Source organism: Talpa europaea (assembly GCF_964194135.1).
Source record: "Talpa europaea genome assembly, chromosome: 12".
Classification (NCBI taxonomy): Eukaryota; Metazoa; Chordata; class Mammalia; order Eulipotyphla; family Talpidae; genus Talpa; species Talpa europaea.
Genome location: NC_140079.1, coordinates 41,654,014 through 41,671,156, shown reverse-complemented (window position 1 = coordinate 41,671,156; position 17,143 = coordinate 41,654,014). Strand labels below are relative to the sequence as shown.

At 52.3% G+C, this 17,143-nt stretch overlaps 2 protein-coding genes across 2 annotated transcripts; one reads left to right on the top strand and one right to left on the bottom strand.

The window, feature by feature from the left end:
• Positions 1-1,457: 1,457 nt before the first annotated feature.
• LOC311182199 (UPF0575 protein C19orf67 homolog) lies at positions 1,458-4,765 on the top strand (the record flags this gene model as incomplete). The annotated part of the gene is made up of 5 exons (XM_084250831.1): positions 1,458-1,792; positions 2,763-2,907; positions 3,025-3,401; positions 3,753-3,887; positions 4,591-4,765. The coding sequence occupies 5 exons, from the start codon at positions 1,458-1,460 to the stop codon at positions 4,763-4,765; spliced, it is 1,167 nt and encodes a 388-aa protein (XP_084106957.1).
• Positions 4,766-9,007: 4,242 nt separating this feature from the next.
• On the bottom strand, positions 9,008-10,520 carry MISP3 (MISP family member 3; the record flags this gene model as incomplete). Its single annotated transcript, XM_084250333.1, has 3 exons — positions 9,008-9,102; positions 9,377-9,450; positions 9,977-10,520. 3 exons carry the CDS (start codon positions 10,518-10,520, stop codon positions 9,085-9,087), a joined length of 636 nt encoding a protein of 211 aa, XP_084106459.1. The 3' UTR covers positions 9,008-9,084.
• Between the last annotated feature and the right edge of the window lie 6,623 nt (positions 10,521-17,143).

The following is a 17,143-nucleotide window of genomic DNA, read 5'->3' as shown; positions in this document are numbered from 1 at the left end:
TGGGACAGGGTCTACTCATTTTACCCCAGGAGGCCAACCCTACCCCCACTCAGCCCAGGACATTTTTGAAAAGAAGAACATGGGGTCTTTTCATCTATCTAAATCCTTTTCAGTTCAGCCAGATGTTTCTGATATAAATGTTTTGTTCCGCCTGTTCATTTTGGTGGGTGGCCTTTCCTCCCTCCCCCATCACCCTTGCCCCTCCCCAGTTTGCCCCTGGCCTGTAGCCCCTGGAAACAGCTGGGGTTGGGTACCAGGGTGTTCCCTACCCCTCCTCCTTTATGTTGGTTGTCTCTCCAGCTGGCTGTATTGCTTTTTAATATTGCATCGGAAGTTTTTTAAATAAAGTTTTAAAGAAAAGAAAAATACCAGAGTTTATTTTATGAATGGAGTAGGGGAGGGGTGTTAGCCTCCTGAGAGATTGCAGGGTTGGGACAGGTCTTGAATGAAGCTATATCATTGCTCCCTATTATAGTAACTGCTCCAGGAGGGCAGGAATATTTGCTTAGTTCTGTTATTTTCACCAGGCCCAAAACAATGGGTAGGCACAGTAGGTGCCCAAATACTTTTGAGTTAACTCCTTCAAACATTTTCAGGGTGCTCTCAGCAACCCATTGGGGTGAGAGCTCACAATGACCCACTTTACAGACATGGCAACAGGCTCAGCACAGCAAAGATCTTCAGGGTGAGATCTGACACTTCTACTCAGGGTCCAAATACAATTAGGTATTTAGCTTCATAGCTATAGTTTACATACATGCTACAAAGAATCCAGTCGACAAATGTTGGGGGCAGAGGCCTGTCCTGTGTCCTGGTAAGTCTCCAGGCCTCACAGGCCCTCTCCATAAAAGAACAAGGGATTGGGCATCTGATGACATCATGGGATGGGAAAATATTTCCTAGTGAAGGTTTTTATTGTTATTAGTAATAGTGATAATTACTACATCACACGTCCATGCTAAGTTCTAGTGTAGTTTCTCAGCTCCATTAGTTTTTTAAATACATACAGATCCCCGGGTCTGGGAGTTGGAGGGGACTGGAGTCTGACCTCTCTAAGCGCTCCAGGGTTTGGACAAGCAGTGGAGAACCCTTCACCCTAGTAAACCACCTCAGAGAACACCCAGGATGTGGCCGCACAGCGCCGGCCTAGGTCGCCGCTGGGCACGCGTGCCCCACGCCAGATTCCAGGAGCGCGCGTGTGCGCGGAGCTCCGCGAGCGCGCAGCGCGCACCGGAGCACAGCGCCCCTCCCGCGTGTTGAAATTCAAATGAGGCGAACTCCCTCTGAGCGGCGCGGTGCGGGCTGAGGTCTAGGCGCGGGTGAGTAGGCTGGGACCGCGCTCGCAGGGCAGGTTAGTCTTCCGTACCTGGGGAGGGGTCCTGCTACCAGCGTGAACTGCGGGGCCTTGAAGAGCTTGGGTGTCCGCCTCCGCCGCTCCCCCCCCCCCATCCCCACCCATGGCTAGCGAGCAGTGGTTCGTGGAGCCGCTTCCCTCCGGCTCTGGGGAAACGCCGCCCCCAGACGACTTGGAACCTGGGGCACGTCCCTGCGGAGACCACTCTTGGTCGACGCCCCCTGGCCGACAAGGGGATCTACCGGAGACGGAGCCCGATGACGCCCAGGGACAACTGCTGGAGCCGCCCACCTCCACGCCTTCCCCAGGGCCTCTGGCGCCGGGCCCAGGGCCCGCCCCTCCTCGCCTACCCTTGGACACCATGTTCAGCCCCATTACCGAACAGCTCCGCTACCTGCTGAAGAAGGCGGATGATTTCCAGAGCTACTTACTCTACAGGTGCTTCAGGATGGGGTCCTGGGTCCCCGTGGGTAAGGAAGCAGACAACAGCGTGACAGGATGGGTGGCACACACTAGGATCGCAAACTCAAAGGCATTTGAAGCCAGAGATGGTAATGAAGCCAGCTGATTAGGAATCCAACTTTAAAAAGGGATGAGGACTATAGAATCTGGGAGCACCTCCTCTTATGTGGGTCCCTGGATTGCCACATCTGTAGGACTTTTTTTTTTGCTCCCAGTTTTTAACTGTTAGTTTGGGTTTTTAACCTGGGGCCAAGATTGTGGGGATGGGGAGGGGGGGTGGACACAGCTAAACAAAACCTATTTGAGCCAGATTTAACCTTCTGGTTAGCAGTTTGAGATCCCTAACATTAATGTGATTCCCAGCTCAGGGAATAAAGGACAGTAATTCTCACATTTCAATGTCCACTGGAATCCCTCTGGAAGCCGTTTAAATCCTAGCTTTCTAGGCTTCACCCTGCAGGGAATTTTGGGTCAAAGTTGATTGTGGGACTCAGGTGTCAGCATTTTAACAAGTGTTCCAAATGTTTTTTTTTTTTTTAAGATTTATTTATGCATACAAGAGCTGGGGTATAGGCCAGAGGTGTGGGGGGTGAGAGGACCCACCAGAGACAGAGTGGGGAACAGAACAGGCAGACTGACTGAAATACACTGCCGAGGGGAGCAGCAGGTTAGACAGAAGAGGTCTGCTGCACCATGTGGGTAGCTCCCTGCTGGCCGGGGATGGAACTCATGCTGCAGAGGCTGCGGACAGCTTCACAGTGCTGTGCTTAACCCCTTGTGCCACCAGGGAGGCCCCCAGGTGGTTTTGATGAGGGTGGTCCTGGTAAGGCCTGGCACTGGAGGATTTTGTATGGGCAGGGGTTAAAGGGCAGGGATCCAGAATAGGAGAATAGGTGAAATAAGCAGGGATGGGGGACCCCAGGCAAAGGCTCCCTTCTCCCTTCAGCAGGGACAGAGTGCAGAAGGAACAGCTGGCGAAGGCCATGCCCACCTTCTTACAGATGTGTGAGCCCTACTTCCTATACCTGGAGGCAGCTGCACGGAGTGTGCCCCCTATCTATGGAGCCCTGCAGGAACTTGTCCGAAAGGGGGTGTGTGAGCAAGTTTCCTAGACCCCATGACCCTTTCTCCATCCCTCAGTCTTGGGGGATGGTAAGGGGAGGCACTCCTGGAGGCTGGCTCATTTCATTTTGCCCTCTTCCATGCAGCTGTTAGAGATCTCCCAACAGCTGACCCTGCGCCTGGAACAGCTGGTCCTCATGTATGCCTCCTTTGGGTTTGTGGACTTGGAAGAGACTGACCCCCAGAGGTTTAAAAAAAAAAAAAGAAAAGGCGGCTGGGATTGGAGGGGAGAAATCCAGGGCCCAGTGTTATTCCCCACTTGCCCATCTCTTGCCAGCATTTCCTGCTTCTTCTGCGGGAGGTTCTCCATCAGTCCTTCCCACGAGGTGTCCATCTTCAGATACTGTGCCCCTGCCGCCTACACCGCCAGCCGCTTCCCCCGCTACCTCTATAAGAAGATGCGCTGGAATCTGGAAACTACCCCAGAGCCCAGCAGCCGAGGGCAAGATTCCCATGTGGAATAGTGAGTCCTCCCCTTCCTATGTGGAAAGCAAATACCACTAAAGTGTGGACAACCAACCAGGAAACCAAGAAACTTTGAAAGCCGTCCTCACCTTTCATTCATTCATTCATTCATTCATCCATTCATTGCATCTTCACCTTTAAAAAAATGTCCTCCTATCGAAATAAAAGTGCTCATGTTAAAACCAGGCTAGCAGGAAGAAAAAGTCTTCACTATTCAATATTCAGTGAAGTCCCTACCTGAGACCTTGAGGGCAACTTCTGATGAATTTGCACCTCCTCTCCAACACAAAAACTCAACAGAAAACTAGGAAACATGACCACTCTTAATTGCTACATCTTCCCTTCCCAGCTACTTCCTGTGTTATCGAGATACATGGGAGGACACAGGCAAGAGTCCAGCTAATTCGTGCCCTCAGATTCAGAAGCTGTGGTCCATCGGCAGATGGGTTCCCCTAGGACCAGCGGAGGATGACCTTTATTCATGGTAGGAGCTAGGGCAATGGCAAGGTGGATGTGGGCTCTGGAGGGAGGAGCAGAACCCCACCAAAGACCAAACCCCCCCAATACTGTTACCTTTGGTAATAACTACAGCATTTTTTTAAAAAAATTATTTATTTTTTATACAAGAGCTGGGGTACAGGCCAGAGGTGCGGGAGGGTGAGAGGATTCACCAGTGACAGAGCGGGGAGCAGAACAGGCAGAAAGACCGAAATGCACTGCTGAGGGGAGTAGCGGGCACGACAGGAGAGGTCTGCCATGCCATGTGGGAATCTCCCTGGCCGGCCGGGAATTGAACCCGCTGTGCAGAGGCTGCGCTCAACCCACTGCACCACTGGGGAGGTCAAATAACGACAGCATTTTATTGTGCCCTGAAAAATGCTTTATGTAGACTCGTGTAACAATTAACTGAAGTCTATACTACTGGTCCCATTTTTGCAAAAGAAGCAGGTGTTCAGAGAGGTTTAGTTATCTGCCCAAGGACATACAGCTGAGTAGCCAGGTTAGGGTTAGCCTCCCAAGCCATTACCCTCTAGGTTTCTCATTAACAAGCAAGCAACTTTCCCCCAGGGTTTTTCCCACCCCCAGCTGAAACAAAGCTTCTTTCAGCCAGTTTCTCCCTCAAGGGGCGGGGCCTCAGAAAAAGCTAGGGGCGCTCACGTCCAGGCCTGTCTGTCCCTGGTCCCCAGGATTTTGTGCCCGCAGCCGCCTGGGGACTATCAGCAACTCCTGACCATTGGCTTCGAGGAGCCGTCGCACACGTTGGCCACCGACCTACTGGTGCAGATCCTCATGGGCCAGGCAGGCCCGGCCCGGCCGCCGAGTGCGGCCGGATCCTCAGCATGGGCCGCGCAGGGGTCTTAAACCTGGAAGAGAAGGGTGGGAGCTGGGGCTTGACAGTTCCAAACTCCAGCAGAGATGGCCTGGGAGGGGCTCGCTCGTTCTCCTACTGCTGTTCGGCCTCGCGTTCCAAGGGGCCAGGTTAAGCTCGCCTGTTTGCACCTAGTTCTGTCCGGCTATACGGCCCTGCGCGTGGACACCGCAGTTTCACGCTAAATAAAAGAGAGAGGTCACCAACTCAGCGTCGGCTCGGAGTGCGGTGCCCCACCCCTTGGGACAAGAGTCCCCGCCCCCTCGCGCGGCCCGTCGGGAATTGTAGTCCTTGGAAAGCAAAAGTGAAGGCACCGGCAGGCGGCGAGAGCTTGGGGCATGCGCACAGTTTCACATGAAGCAAAAAGGGAAGTTACGGCGCCTGTCAACAACCGGAACCCAGAAAACCGCAAGTTTCGGGTAGCCGGGAAATACAACGCCCACTAGGGTGAAGGAGCCCGGCGCCCCACCCACTCCCATATTTTGACCCGGAAATGACTTTTTGGTAGCCTGAAAGACTCTATCTCCCGTCGTGCCCCGAGGATCGGCAGGCGATCAATTTCCTAAGAGCCAAAGTCGGGTATTTCTCTAGCTACTTTCGGGTGCTGAAGCCGGCAGGTCGTCGTACCCCGAGGGGTGTCGGGGCGCGGGCAGTATGAGAGAGCCAGAAGAAACTCCAATTTGGGATAGCTAAGCCTCACCCCTACCTTGGATTGGAGAGGAGATCCGGGTTGAGAGGACTCACCTGACCAAAGATACGGCGAGCAGGTGTTGGGGTTCTGATTCGAACTGGATCCTTTTGATTGCGAGTGGTTCTTTGCCAGAGAGGGGGGATTGTCTTTCAGACCCGGATGTCATTCATCTGCGAGTTACTTACTTTAAGCGACACCTTTTTGCCCCCCTTCCCCCTTGTCATTTTCAGAGTCTGAGAACCCTCGATGCTCTAGAGCAAAGCACTCACTTAGCTACTATCTTTGGCACGGAGTAGTATGCTAAGCCTCATTTTACAGATGAAGAAAAACAGACGTGAGAGATGATGTGAATAAGGATTGAACCCCAAAACTCTTGCTGCTTTGGGGGTGGAGGATGCTTCTGGTCACAATTTATGACTGCAGCAAGGATAGTTTTATTTTATTTTTTTTATATTATGTATACAAGAACTGGGGTACAGGCTAGAGGCGCAGGAGGGTGAGAGGATTCACCAGAGACAGAGCTGGGAGCAGAACAGGCAGACGACCGTAAACACTGTTGAGGGGAGCAGCGGGCATGACAGGAGAGGTCTGCTGCGCCATGTGGGTATCTCTCTGGCCGGCCAGGAATTGAACCTGCGCTGCAGAGGCTGCGGACAGCTCCACAGCACTGTGTTCAACCCGCTGAGCCACCAGGGAGGCCCTCAAGGATCATTTTAGTCCACAGCTCAGGTCTGAATGAATTCAAGGTGTTTCTGATCTGAAGCTCCCTAATACTGATTCGAGGTAGCCCCTGTGACCTCTGTCTCTCCTCTGTCTCTCCTCTTTCTCTTTGTAAGACTCTCTAGAGAAGTAAACCAGCCTGGCCCAAAAGATTAAAGTGGGCCACAAGTGTGAGTCACATGTAATTTCAGATTTTCCTAATAATCACTTTTTTTAAAGATTATTTATGCATACAAGAACTGGGGTGTAAGCCAGAGGTGCAGGGTGTGTGTGATAGGATTCACTAGAGACAGAGTGGGGAGCAGAACAGGTAGATCTACTGAAATACACTGCTGATGGGAGCAGTGGGTGAGACAGGAGAGATCTGCTGCGCCATGTGGGTTGCTCCCTGGCTGGCCAGAGAAGCGGGGGGATCAACTCACCGAACTCATGCTGCAATGGCTGATGATAGATTGATAGTGCTGTCTTTAACCCCTGTGCCACCAGGGAGGCCCAGTAATCACTTTTTTTTTAAGGCTAATTTTAGTGACATCTTAATTTAACCCAATAGATCCAAAATATTTCAACACATAGTCAGTGTCAGAAATTATCGAGATTACCCTTCCTTCTGTTTTGGTATTAAGTCTTTGAAATCTGGTTTGCATTTTATACTTACAGCACATCTCAATTTGGATGAGTCACACGACAGCTTTAGACTGTCTCCCTTTAGACAAATCTTACAGTCCACTTAATGTTGCTATGGGATGGTTGCAGTACCAACAGGCTGGGTCCTCTTGGGAACTATCTATGTCAGTGACTTTCAAACTTGCGTGCCTCAGAATCAAGTGGAGGATTTGTTCATTGAGTCTGGGATGGGGCCCAAGAATGTGCATTTCTAACAAGTTTCCAAACAATGTTGATAATACTGTTCCAGGAACCACACTTTGAGAACTGCTGGCTTCAAACTTGGCTTTATGTCAGAATCACCTGGAGTGCTCTCAAAAATACCAATGCCAAGGCTCCATCAGATTCTGATGTACATGGCATAAGTGTGCCTCAAGTGATTGTAATATACAGAAAAATTGAGAACACAGGTTTACACTGAAACAACCTAGTCAACTCTTTACACGGCTTAATTCTTAGTTTCCTGGTGGGGAATTAAGAACAGGCTCTGGGTGTTTTCATTACCCACCTTGCCATTTTTTCCTCCTGCCTTTCTCTACAGACCTCCCAGTGTCAAGGGCAAGTGTAGGGTCAGTGTGCTAGGGAAGGGGTGAGTCTTGAGCTCAGCTGCTCTTGGGGTACAGTGCTGCTGTGTAAGCATTCTTCATCCTTCAGTATTCATTTGCTGTCCCCATTCAACCTCAGGGCTGTTGCTAAGCCAGGGCACAGAGTTGGACAAATCCAATTCAAACGATGATTTTACAATGATCCTGGATCACAGTCATTTCTGGGTCTCAATGCGCCTTTACGAAGCTGTTGCTCTAAAAACACAGCATATAGCTAACTGCAAAGGTACAGTAGCACAACTTAGGGTGTTCATAGACCCTCTTGAACGCTATTGATAGGCATTTGAACCCCTTATCTTGGGACAGAGAAAAATTAAGAAGGGCTTGCCAACTGACAGCCACAAGCTCTTTTGCAAACAGGTGTTTGCTGTCCCTTCTAAACCACCCCCCCCATTTAAAAAGTTTTCTAAATAGTCACAATTATTTGAAGTTCAGTAGATTACTTTTTTTTTTTTTGGTTAAGATTTATTTATTTATTTATACAAGCACCGGGTACAGTCAGAAGCGCAGGAGGGTGAGAGAATTCACCAGAGCCAGAGCGGGGAGCAGAACAGACAGACTGACGAAATACACTGCTGAGGGGAGCAGCGGGCGTGGCAGGAGAGCTGCAGAGGCTGTGGGCAGCTTTGCAGCCCAGTGCTCAACCGCTGCGCCACCAGGGAGGCCCAGATTACTTTTTTAAGAGCTGGGTTTCCAGTTGCTTTGGGGAAGCAGAAGCTCTGATACCCCACAGCTCCCTCATCCGTAACACTGCTGTGGAGGAATACCTACCTGCCCCTTGAAAAGCATTTGTTTTCCAACACCCCCAATCTTGCTCCTTATTATTTGCCGGGGGCCTCTAGACATTTGAGGAGTGCAATTGCTGTACAAATTACAAATAGCCTTGTATGTCCTGCTTAGGAGCTTGTTGTACTCTCACCACTATCCTCTTTTGTTATTTTTTGTAGTTATTGTTTACCTCCACGGGGCAGGAACGACTTCTTATCGTTTCTGTCTAGCCAGCGCCCTGCGCGGGGCACACCATTGGCACCAATAAATGTTGACAAAGTCTGGAGGGGGAAGACGTGAACTCATTTGTCCGAAATTCGCAGTTCACGCCCGTGCCACCAGGAGGCATTAGGGACCCCGGCCCAGCCCACTGGTGAAGACCCGCAGCCTGGGAACTAGGCATTAAGCACACATTCCAACATGCTGGCCCACACCTTCTGCGGCTTTCTTAGACCTCTTTCTGCTCACAGTGTTCCCACCCCACCCCCAAACGAAGATAACCCTAAAGAAATCAGTTTGCACTGCCCAGAGAGAAGGGCCTTTATTGGGAGAAGGGGAACAGCCGAGGCTGTTCTTAACAGTCAAGGCCAGAGGGAGAGGCTGGTTTGATTTGGAATTAAGAGAGGAATGGACAGTTTCACTGGAGGGGTTATGGGTAGCGGTGTTTCCTAATGGGGACCGACGGTTTTATAGAAGAGACTGATCAATTTTACAAAAATCAGATTCAAGGATGGTCGATTTCATCTTCCCTGGCGCAGACCTCTGGCCCTTCTCCAGTCCCGTCCAGAGGGTGCTCCTGAGCGCCCTTGCCTGTGTCCTCTGAACGGCACATTCATTCAGGTCAGGGACACGGCCTGCTCGAATCTCAAGGCTTCCACTCATCCTGGGGAGAGGTGCCAGACCGAAGGCCGGCCTCAGAGACCCGCGAACCTTGTGTAGGGACACTCAGGCACAGGGTAGGGAGGTTTAGGATCCAGGACCACCGCCTCATCACACCCGGAGAGAGTGAGACTTTGTGTCCCAGACACGAGTGGCTTCCCAGGGGGTGCAGGAGTTCATTTTCTCCGGCCTGGCGTTCTGGCGCCCCGGGATTGGTTTGGGGGTGAGGTGGGGTTGACAAACGCCGGAGGAACGGGGAGGGGGGTAAGGGTTCCCACCTGCTCCAGGCCGTTCTCCGCGGCCTTTCTGCGGGGAGGCCAGATCACCGCCAGCTTTCCGTCGCCCCTGCTCGCTTCGGGGGAAGGAGCGCTCAGCCGGGATTGCCCCTCCTTCTTACCAGCTGGAGGCGGCCGGGAGTAAGGAGGCCGGCTGCTCCCCTTAAACACACACACAGGCACTCACACACACCCCTCTCCCTATGGAGGGCCTCCATTCCAAGGGAGGAACCTGAGGTTGGAGGAAGGTGAACCCAAAGTGGGAAGATAGGAATCTGAAAATTCAAAGGGATGATCCAGGAGTGCCAGAACCCAGGGAGGGTTCCCTAGAACCCAACAAGGACATGTAGAGTCCACCCTCCCACACGAACCTAGGTGGGGTGGATCTGAGAGCAAACCACTGAGGGGGCCGAGGAGCGCTGCAGCACAAAGATTGGGCTGCCCAGAAGGGTAGGGCAGAGAACAAAGTTGGGGAGGGGTGTCTCAGGATCTCGGAGCCAGAAGGGGGAACCCTAAGAGTCAGGGGGCCAGCGGGAGTTGGGCAGTCGGTGACTGTGATTGGAGCCCTGGGGGGTCCCCTGTGTTGGGGCTCGCATGACTTACCCGTGAGGCTTGGAGCCGGCTCCTTGAATTCGGCTGTGCCATAGACGCTGAGCCGCTGGCGCTGCAGCTCCAGTTCGCGCTCCTGCACCTCACGAACCTCCTGCTCCAGTAGTGACGGCGCAATGGGCGGCGGGGCCCGGGCCAGCACCGGGTACCGACCCTGCACTGCTAAGCGAGGCCGGCCTTCTGCCTCTGGCAGCAGCTGCGGACCAGCGCCACACCAGCCAGCGGCCTCGAAGAAGCGCTTGAGCTGGCCCAGCCGCTGCGGCTGCGGCTGCGGCTGCGGTTCCGGGACAGCGGGACGCGCCAGCGCCGCCTGCCGGTGGGCCTCCCTCTCGATGTCTCGCTGCATTTGCGCGCCCGCGCGCGCGCGCTCCAAAGCGCGCGGGAGCGCGGGATCCGGGCCAGGCAAGGTGAGCACGGGTCGCACGCGCAGCACGACGAGTTCTCGGCTCGCGCGGCCGGGGCTCAGTCCCCGGCTCCGGCGCAGGCTTTCCTCACGTTCGCAGCTGCGGCGGATTTCGCGCTCAATGGGCGTCTCCATGAGCGACTCCTCTCGGAGATGTTCTGTTGTCTCAGGGCACAAAGAAAAAGGCAGCCCAGCGACTGAAGAGGAGGTCTTGGTACCCAGAGAAGGACACTGTCCCAGGACCCCCGCGCTTCGCGTTTCAGATGGCGCAGAGTCGTCACTGCCTGGCCCAGGACTCTCAAAGACCCCAGGCTCGGACAGTCCGGGGGCACTCTGGGCCCTGCCCGGTAGATGGTCCAAGGACTATGCTATCTTGCTCGAGGGTCTCTGCGCGTTGCTCGGTGGAGGGTACGAGGACCTCTTCGCCTGGCCCCGGGACCTCGGTGCCCCCTGTGCCAGTACCCGGGACTAAGCTGTCTGACCCTGGGGGCTCGGGCCCCTCTCTGGGGACGAGCCCAGGGCTCCGTCTCGGGCCTGGGGGCCTCGGTGTCCAGGGTTGGAAGCGGTTCACAAACCTCAGTTCTCAGGGACGGAGTTTTGATGCCTAGAGCTGGGACACGGTGCCCTGCGCGGCACCTGTGGCCTCAGCCGCCGCCCGCGGGATCCTAAGTGTTGGCGGCACCGGCCTCTCCTCTGACCCGCCCCCGGCCTTGGAGAACGGCCCCCAGGGGCGGGGCCGGGCACCGCCCCCTGCACCTGTCCAGGGGACTCTGGCCCCGCCCCAGCCCCGCCCATGGGTTCGGGGCGCCACGACTGGTCACCAGATTTCGTCCACAGGCGCGCCTCCTGTCAGCTCAGGACACCGGACTTCTGGAAAAAAGGCTTCCCTCGATCTGGCTTGCTACCTGGGGGGACTGGCCTGGGTGACGTGCGTTCTCTCGTTGGGCGCCATCCTGGCAATTTTTCGGCCAGTGTCCTGCATTAACAGGAGACTTAGCCCCAGCGGTGCGCCGGGTTGGGCTTCTGAACCACAAGCCCTCCGGTGAGGATGGTTCCCCAAATCATCTTTTCCAAGCCTTACCAGCCCCGTCAGCCAGTGCCAGCCGGCAGGCAGTGACGCCTCTGGCTTCTCCTGGTTCCAACACTGCGGCGCTCCGCTCGGGCTGGAGGGGGCGCCAGGAACCACCTCACGCACGCCCCGGCCTCCCTCTCTGTACCTGGACTCAGAGAAGCTATAGCGACGCGCGGCCGCCAGCGCCCAGCCGGGAGGCAGCTTCTCATCCCCTCGAGGAAAAGTTCGCCAGGCGTTGGCGGGCAACTGCCCTCCCAGATGGGGGGTTGCGCAGGCGGGAGGGAGGGTTGTGGGCGGGGGCAGCCGCGCGCAGCGGAGCGGCTGCGGTTGGATGGCGGTCACCTTGGGCCCAGGCTGCTAGAAGACCCATTGGGGGTCAGAGGCAAGCAAGTTTGCCGGACGGAGCTTCCGGCTGTCAAGGACAGAATCAACGCCCCTGCGCCGGCGACCCACCCCAGGGACATTACCCAACTCTGTATACCCTGGTGACACCCCTCCCCTTCCATCCTCTCTCCCTTTCCTGGAACCCAGTCTCAAATTGCTGCCCCCCTCTCTCTCTGATCTTCTCTGTGCTTTCTTCCTCTGATCCCACTGGCCTAATTGGAATCAGGCCCACTCCTAACCTGAGAGGGGCATCTGCCCTCTTCAAGGCTGTTTCCGTGGGGATAGCTGCACTAACTGGAGGTAGGGAGGATTGAAATTACACTTCTGGAAAGAGTCATCTCTATAGTTGCATCCTCACTTTACTGCTTCCTGTCCATCCTCCAGCCGTGCTCACCCAGCTCTCATTCCCACCATCCCAATGAGCCTTCTCCATCCAAGCACACTGATGACCTTATTTGCTAGGCTAGGTTACTGGATGTCCCCAACATCTCCTTGATGTTGGGAACAGCACCCTCTCCTGGCTTCCCTCCTATCACCCAGGCACCTTTGTTTCACTGACATCAATGGACTTCCCCTCTCGCTTGTACTGGGGCTACCCGATGAGAGAGAGCAGTCTAGGTTAGCATGGTCATCCCACAACCTCTTCCTCAAAATTGTTTCCACTGGGTCCTTCCATTGAGAGACTGAGGTTGCTGCTTTACCCAGCTTGCTCTCGCCAGAACCAAGGGGTGGTCACAGCTCCTGAATGTTATCTGGGAGTAACACTGTCACACATGACTTCTCTTTACAAACCATTTATCAAATTCTCATCAGTTTCTCAATTTGAGTACACATCTCTTTGCTGTCACCACTCACATCCTTACCGATTCCAGTCTCATGCTTAAAACACCCTCTCTGTGCGCATGTCTCCCACATTTATATCTCCAGCTATGGCCCCTGGGTTTTGGACTCAGCAACTGTCTCCAGGCTAACAGATATGCCTAGCTGAACACTTTCAAAACTGGACTCTTGGGTTCCCAAACCCATGTATCCCCAGTTTGCATGGCAATTCACACATTGTGTTTTTCATGTTCAAAACTTAGGAATCAGGGGCCTCCCTAGTGGCGCAAGGGGTTAAGCACAGAACTATGAAGCAATCCGCAGCCTCTGAAACACGAGTTCAATCCCTGGCCGGCCAGCGAGCAACCCACATGGCACAGCAGACCTCTCCTGTCTCTCCCGCTGCTCCCCTCAGCAGTGTATTTCAGTAGATCTGCCTGTTTTGTTTCCCACTCTGTCTCTGGTGGGTCCTCTCACACACAGCCCACCCCCGCATCTCTGGCCTGTACCCCAGCTCTTGTATGCGTAAATAAGTAAACCTTTAAAAAAAAAAACTTAGGGGCCTCCCCTGTTGGCGCAGTCAGTTGAGCACAGTGCTGTGAGGCTGTCCGCAGCCTCTGCAGCGCGGGTTCCACCCCAGCAGCAGGCGAGAATCCCACATGGTGCGGCAGACCTCTCCTGTCTGGCCCGCTGCTCCCCTCAGCAGTGTATTTCGGCCAGTCTGACTGTTCTGTTCCCCACTCTGTCTCTGGTGCTCTCACCCTCCCGCGCATCTGGCCTGTACCCTGGTTCTTGTAGGCATGGATAAATAAATCTTAAAAAAAAAAAACAAAAACCTTAGGAGTCAGCCTCAATTTCTTTTTCCCTCAACCCCTTCCTCTAACCCATTCGTATACTGAATTGCTGTTGGCTCTGTTGATTCTGCCTCCAAAACATATTCTGAATTTGACCACTCCTCTCTACCCTCATTCCAACCACTTCATAGCATTCTGATGGCTCGCCCATCAACTTAGAAGAAAAATCCAAATTCCTTACCCAGAAGGGTAAGGAAGGCCCTTCTCAGATCTCATCTTCTGATATACCCTCCCTCCATTACTCCTCCACTCTAGATTTCCTGCTTCCCGCAAATCCCCTAATTGCATCCCTCCCCAGGACCGTATCACTTGCACCGCCTCCTACTTGGAATAACTCTTCATCACTTAACTGGCTTCTGCTCTTTGGATCTCAGCTGATTACCTAGCCTACATTACACAACCTTATCTATAACTGACCCTCTACTGTACTTAGCACCAATCATCTGTCTTTATTTGTATATTATCTTGTCTGCCAGAAAGTGAGCTGCATTATTGCATTTTCTTTTTTTTTTTAAGATTTATTTTATTTACACAAGAACTGGGGTACAGGCCAGAGGTGCGGGAGATTGAGAGGATTCACCAGAGAAGAGCAGGGAACAGAACAGGTAGACTGACCGAAATACACTGCTGAGGGGAGCAGCGGGTGAGGCAGGAGTGGTCTGCCATGCCATGTTTGGTTCGGCCGGGAGCCGAACCAGTGCTGCAGTGGCTGTGGACAGCTTCACAGTGCTGCGCTCAACCTGCTGCACCATCGGGTAGGCCCTGCATTATTGCATTTTCTGTTCGTCACTTTCACCTCTACGCCCAATCTCCCATGCCTAGAACAGAGGGTGTGGGAATTGTACAGCATAACCAGGGCTGTGCTGGGGGAAGTCCTGGGACTTCAGGAAACCAGCCTAGAATAGGCGCTGATCTTCCCACACCCCCATCCTGGGCTGATTAAGTTGTACTTGACACATAACTGTTGCCTAAGAATAATTATTTGTGGGCCTCCCTGGTGGCACAAGGGGTTAAAAACAGGGCTATCAAGCTATAGCCAGCCATTGCAGCATGTGTTCTATCCTCATCATCCAGGGAGCAATCCACAGTACGCAGCAGACCTCTCCTGCCTTGCCTGCTGCTCCCCTCAGCAGCATATTTCAGTAGATCTGCCTGTTCTGCTCCCCACTCTCTCTGGTGAATCTCCTCCCTGACCCCTACACCTCTGGCCTGTACTGCAGCTCTTGTATGCATAATAAATAAATCTTTTTTTGAAAAAAGAACAGTTATTAAATGACACATATCAGATGCCTACACCAGTGCTGGGACTAAAGAAATAAATTTGGAAATTGCAGTTGAGTTTGAGAGGTAGGTGCCATTATAAAGAGAATAATCTTGCTTCAGCGTGGAACACAAGACCAGTACAGAGGGAGGCCCACTCACTATACAGGTAAATATTTAACAATTTTATACTCAAAGTACAAATAATTAAATATATACTCCCCTCCAAAATTGGAAATAACCCAAATATCCATCAACAGATGAATGGACACACAGAATGCTGTGCATCTATACAGTGGGATATTATTAAGCCATGAAAAGGAAGGAAGCTCTGATATACCCTTTTGTGTGAACAAACCTCAAAAACATACTAAATAAGAAAAGCCAGTAACAAAGGCCATATATTATATAATTCCATTGAAATGTCCAGAATAGGGCCTCCCTGATGCTGCAGGGGTTAAAGTCTCAGCACTATAGCTATTGCCAGCCACTACAGCACAAGCTTGATCCCCAGCCAGGGGGCTGACCCACATGGCACAACAGACCTCTCCTGTCTTGCCTTCTGCTCCCCTCAGCAGTGTTATTTCGGTAGATCTGCCTGTCCTGCTCCCCACTCTGTCTCTGGTGAACCCTCTCAACCCCCATACCTCTGGCCTGTACCCCAGTTCTTGTACACATAAATAAATAAATCTTTAAAAAAAATGTTCTCTTGGGCCTCCCTGGTGGTGCAAGGGGTTAAGACACAACCTATGAAGCTAACCACAGCCACTGCAGCACAAGTTTGATCCCTGGCCAGGGAGCTACTCACATGGCACAGCAGGCCTCTCCTGTCTCACCCGCTGCTCCCCTCAGCAGTGTATTTCAGTCATTCTACCTGTTTTGCTCCCCACTCTGTCTCCAGTGAATCCCCTCACCCCCCCCCCACACCTCTGGCCTTTACCCCAGTTCTTGTATGCATAAATAAGTCTTTTTAAAAAAATGTTCTCTCCATAGATTTCATACAAAAACTTGCATGAATGTTCATAACAGCATTACTCAGAAAGTTGGAAAGAACCCAAGTGTTCATTAACTGACAAATGGGTAAACAAAATGTGGTATATTCATGCCATAGAATAATATTTAGCCAATAAAAAGGAATGAAGTACATAGTACAATAAGGATGAGTCTTGAAAAAATTATATTACAGGAAAGAAGCCAGTCACAAAAGGCCACATATCATGAGTCCATACAAGAAATGTCCAGATAGGGGACTTTGAACAGAAAGCAGGTCAGTGGTGGCCTAGGGCTCAAGGGTAGGGAGGTAATAGCAAAGAATATGAGTTTATTTTTTAAATAATACAAATGTTTTAAAATCAACTGTGGGAATGGTTGCACATATGTGTGAATGTACTAAAACTAATGAACTGTACATTTCAAAATGAAAAAAAAAAAGTTCTCTCTTGCTATCATGACAAAATTACCTTCAGAATGAACTAAAAGGCCAGGTTCAATTTAGAACATTTTGAATCCCTAGGAGTTTTATACCCACATGTATGAAACAGGGGAACCCCCACCCTCAGTCTGGCTCCCTTTCCTCTCCCACCCCTAACTTGGCCTGCATAGCAAAAAGCCATGTGTGTGTGTGCAGTAGGGACCCCATGCCATATGTCCCGGCTCTTTCATTACCCTTTTGCTAAAAGCTGCCCAGGGCAGAGGATGGCCAGGAACGGGGAGCAATTTGGCTGCATGGTCTGCCCTCAGTAGGTCATAGAGGCCTTACCAGGACCATTGGGGAAAGAATGCTGAGGTCCTAAGTACTCCAATATACCCTAGAAGAGGGAGGCACAGGATATAGTTGGGCACATTCCTTTGCCCCATGGGGGGGGGGGGTCCCAGCTGGACTATGCCCTCTAAAGCAGGGGCTACGGGCAAGGATCTTCCTCACTGAGGTTGACATGAGACTCACGAACCCAGGGCCAGGGCCATGTGTTGGGGGACATCACGGGGACTTCAGGAAACCAGCCTAGAAAGTGGGTGTTGATACCTCCACCTCTGGGAGTGGTTAAACTGCACCTGCAGTCAGCTGAGACAGGTGGTGCTGGCCCTTTAAGAATGGGATGGAGGGCCTCTCTGGTGGCTCAAGGGATTAAGACACAATTTATGAAGCTATCCGCAGCCACTGCAGCACAAGTTCCATCCCCGGCCACAGCAGATCTCTCCTGACTCACCCGCTGTTCCCCTCAGCAGTGTATTTCATTCAATCTGCCTGTTCTGCTCCCCAGTCTGTCTCTGGTGAATCCTCTCACCCCCTAGCACCTCTGGCCTGTGTTCTTGAGTGCATAAATAAATAAATCTTTTTTTAAAAATATTTATTTATTTATTTATACAAG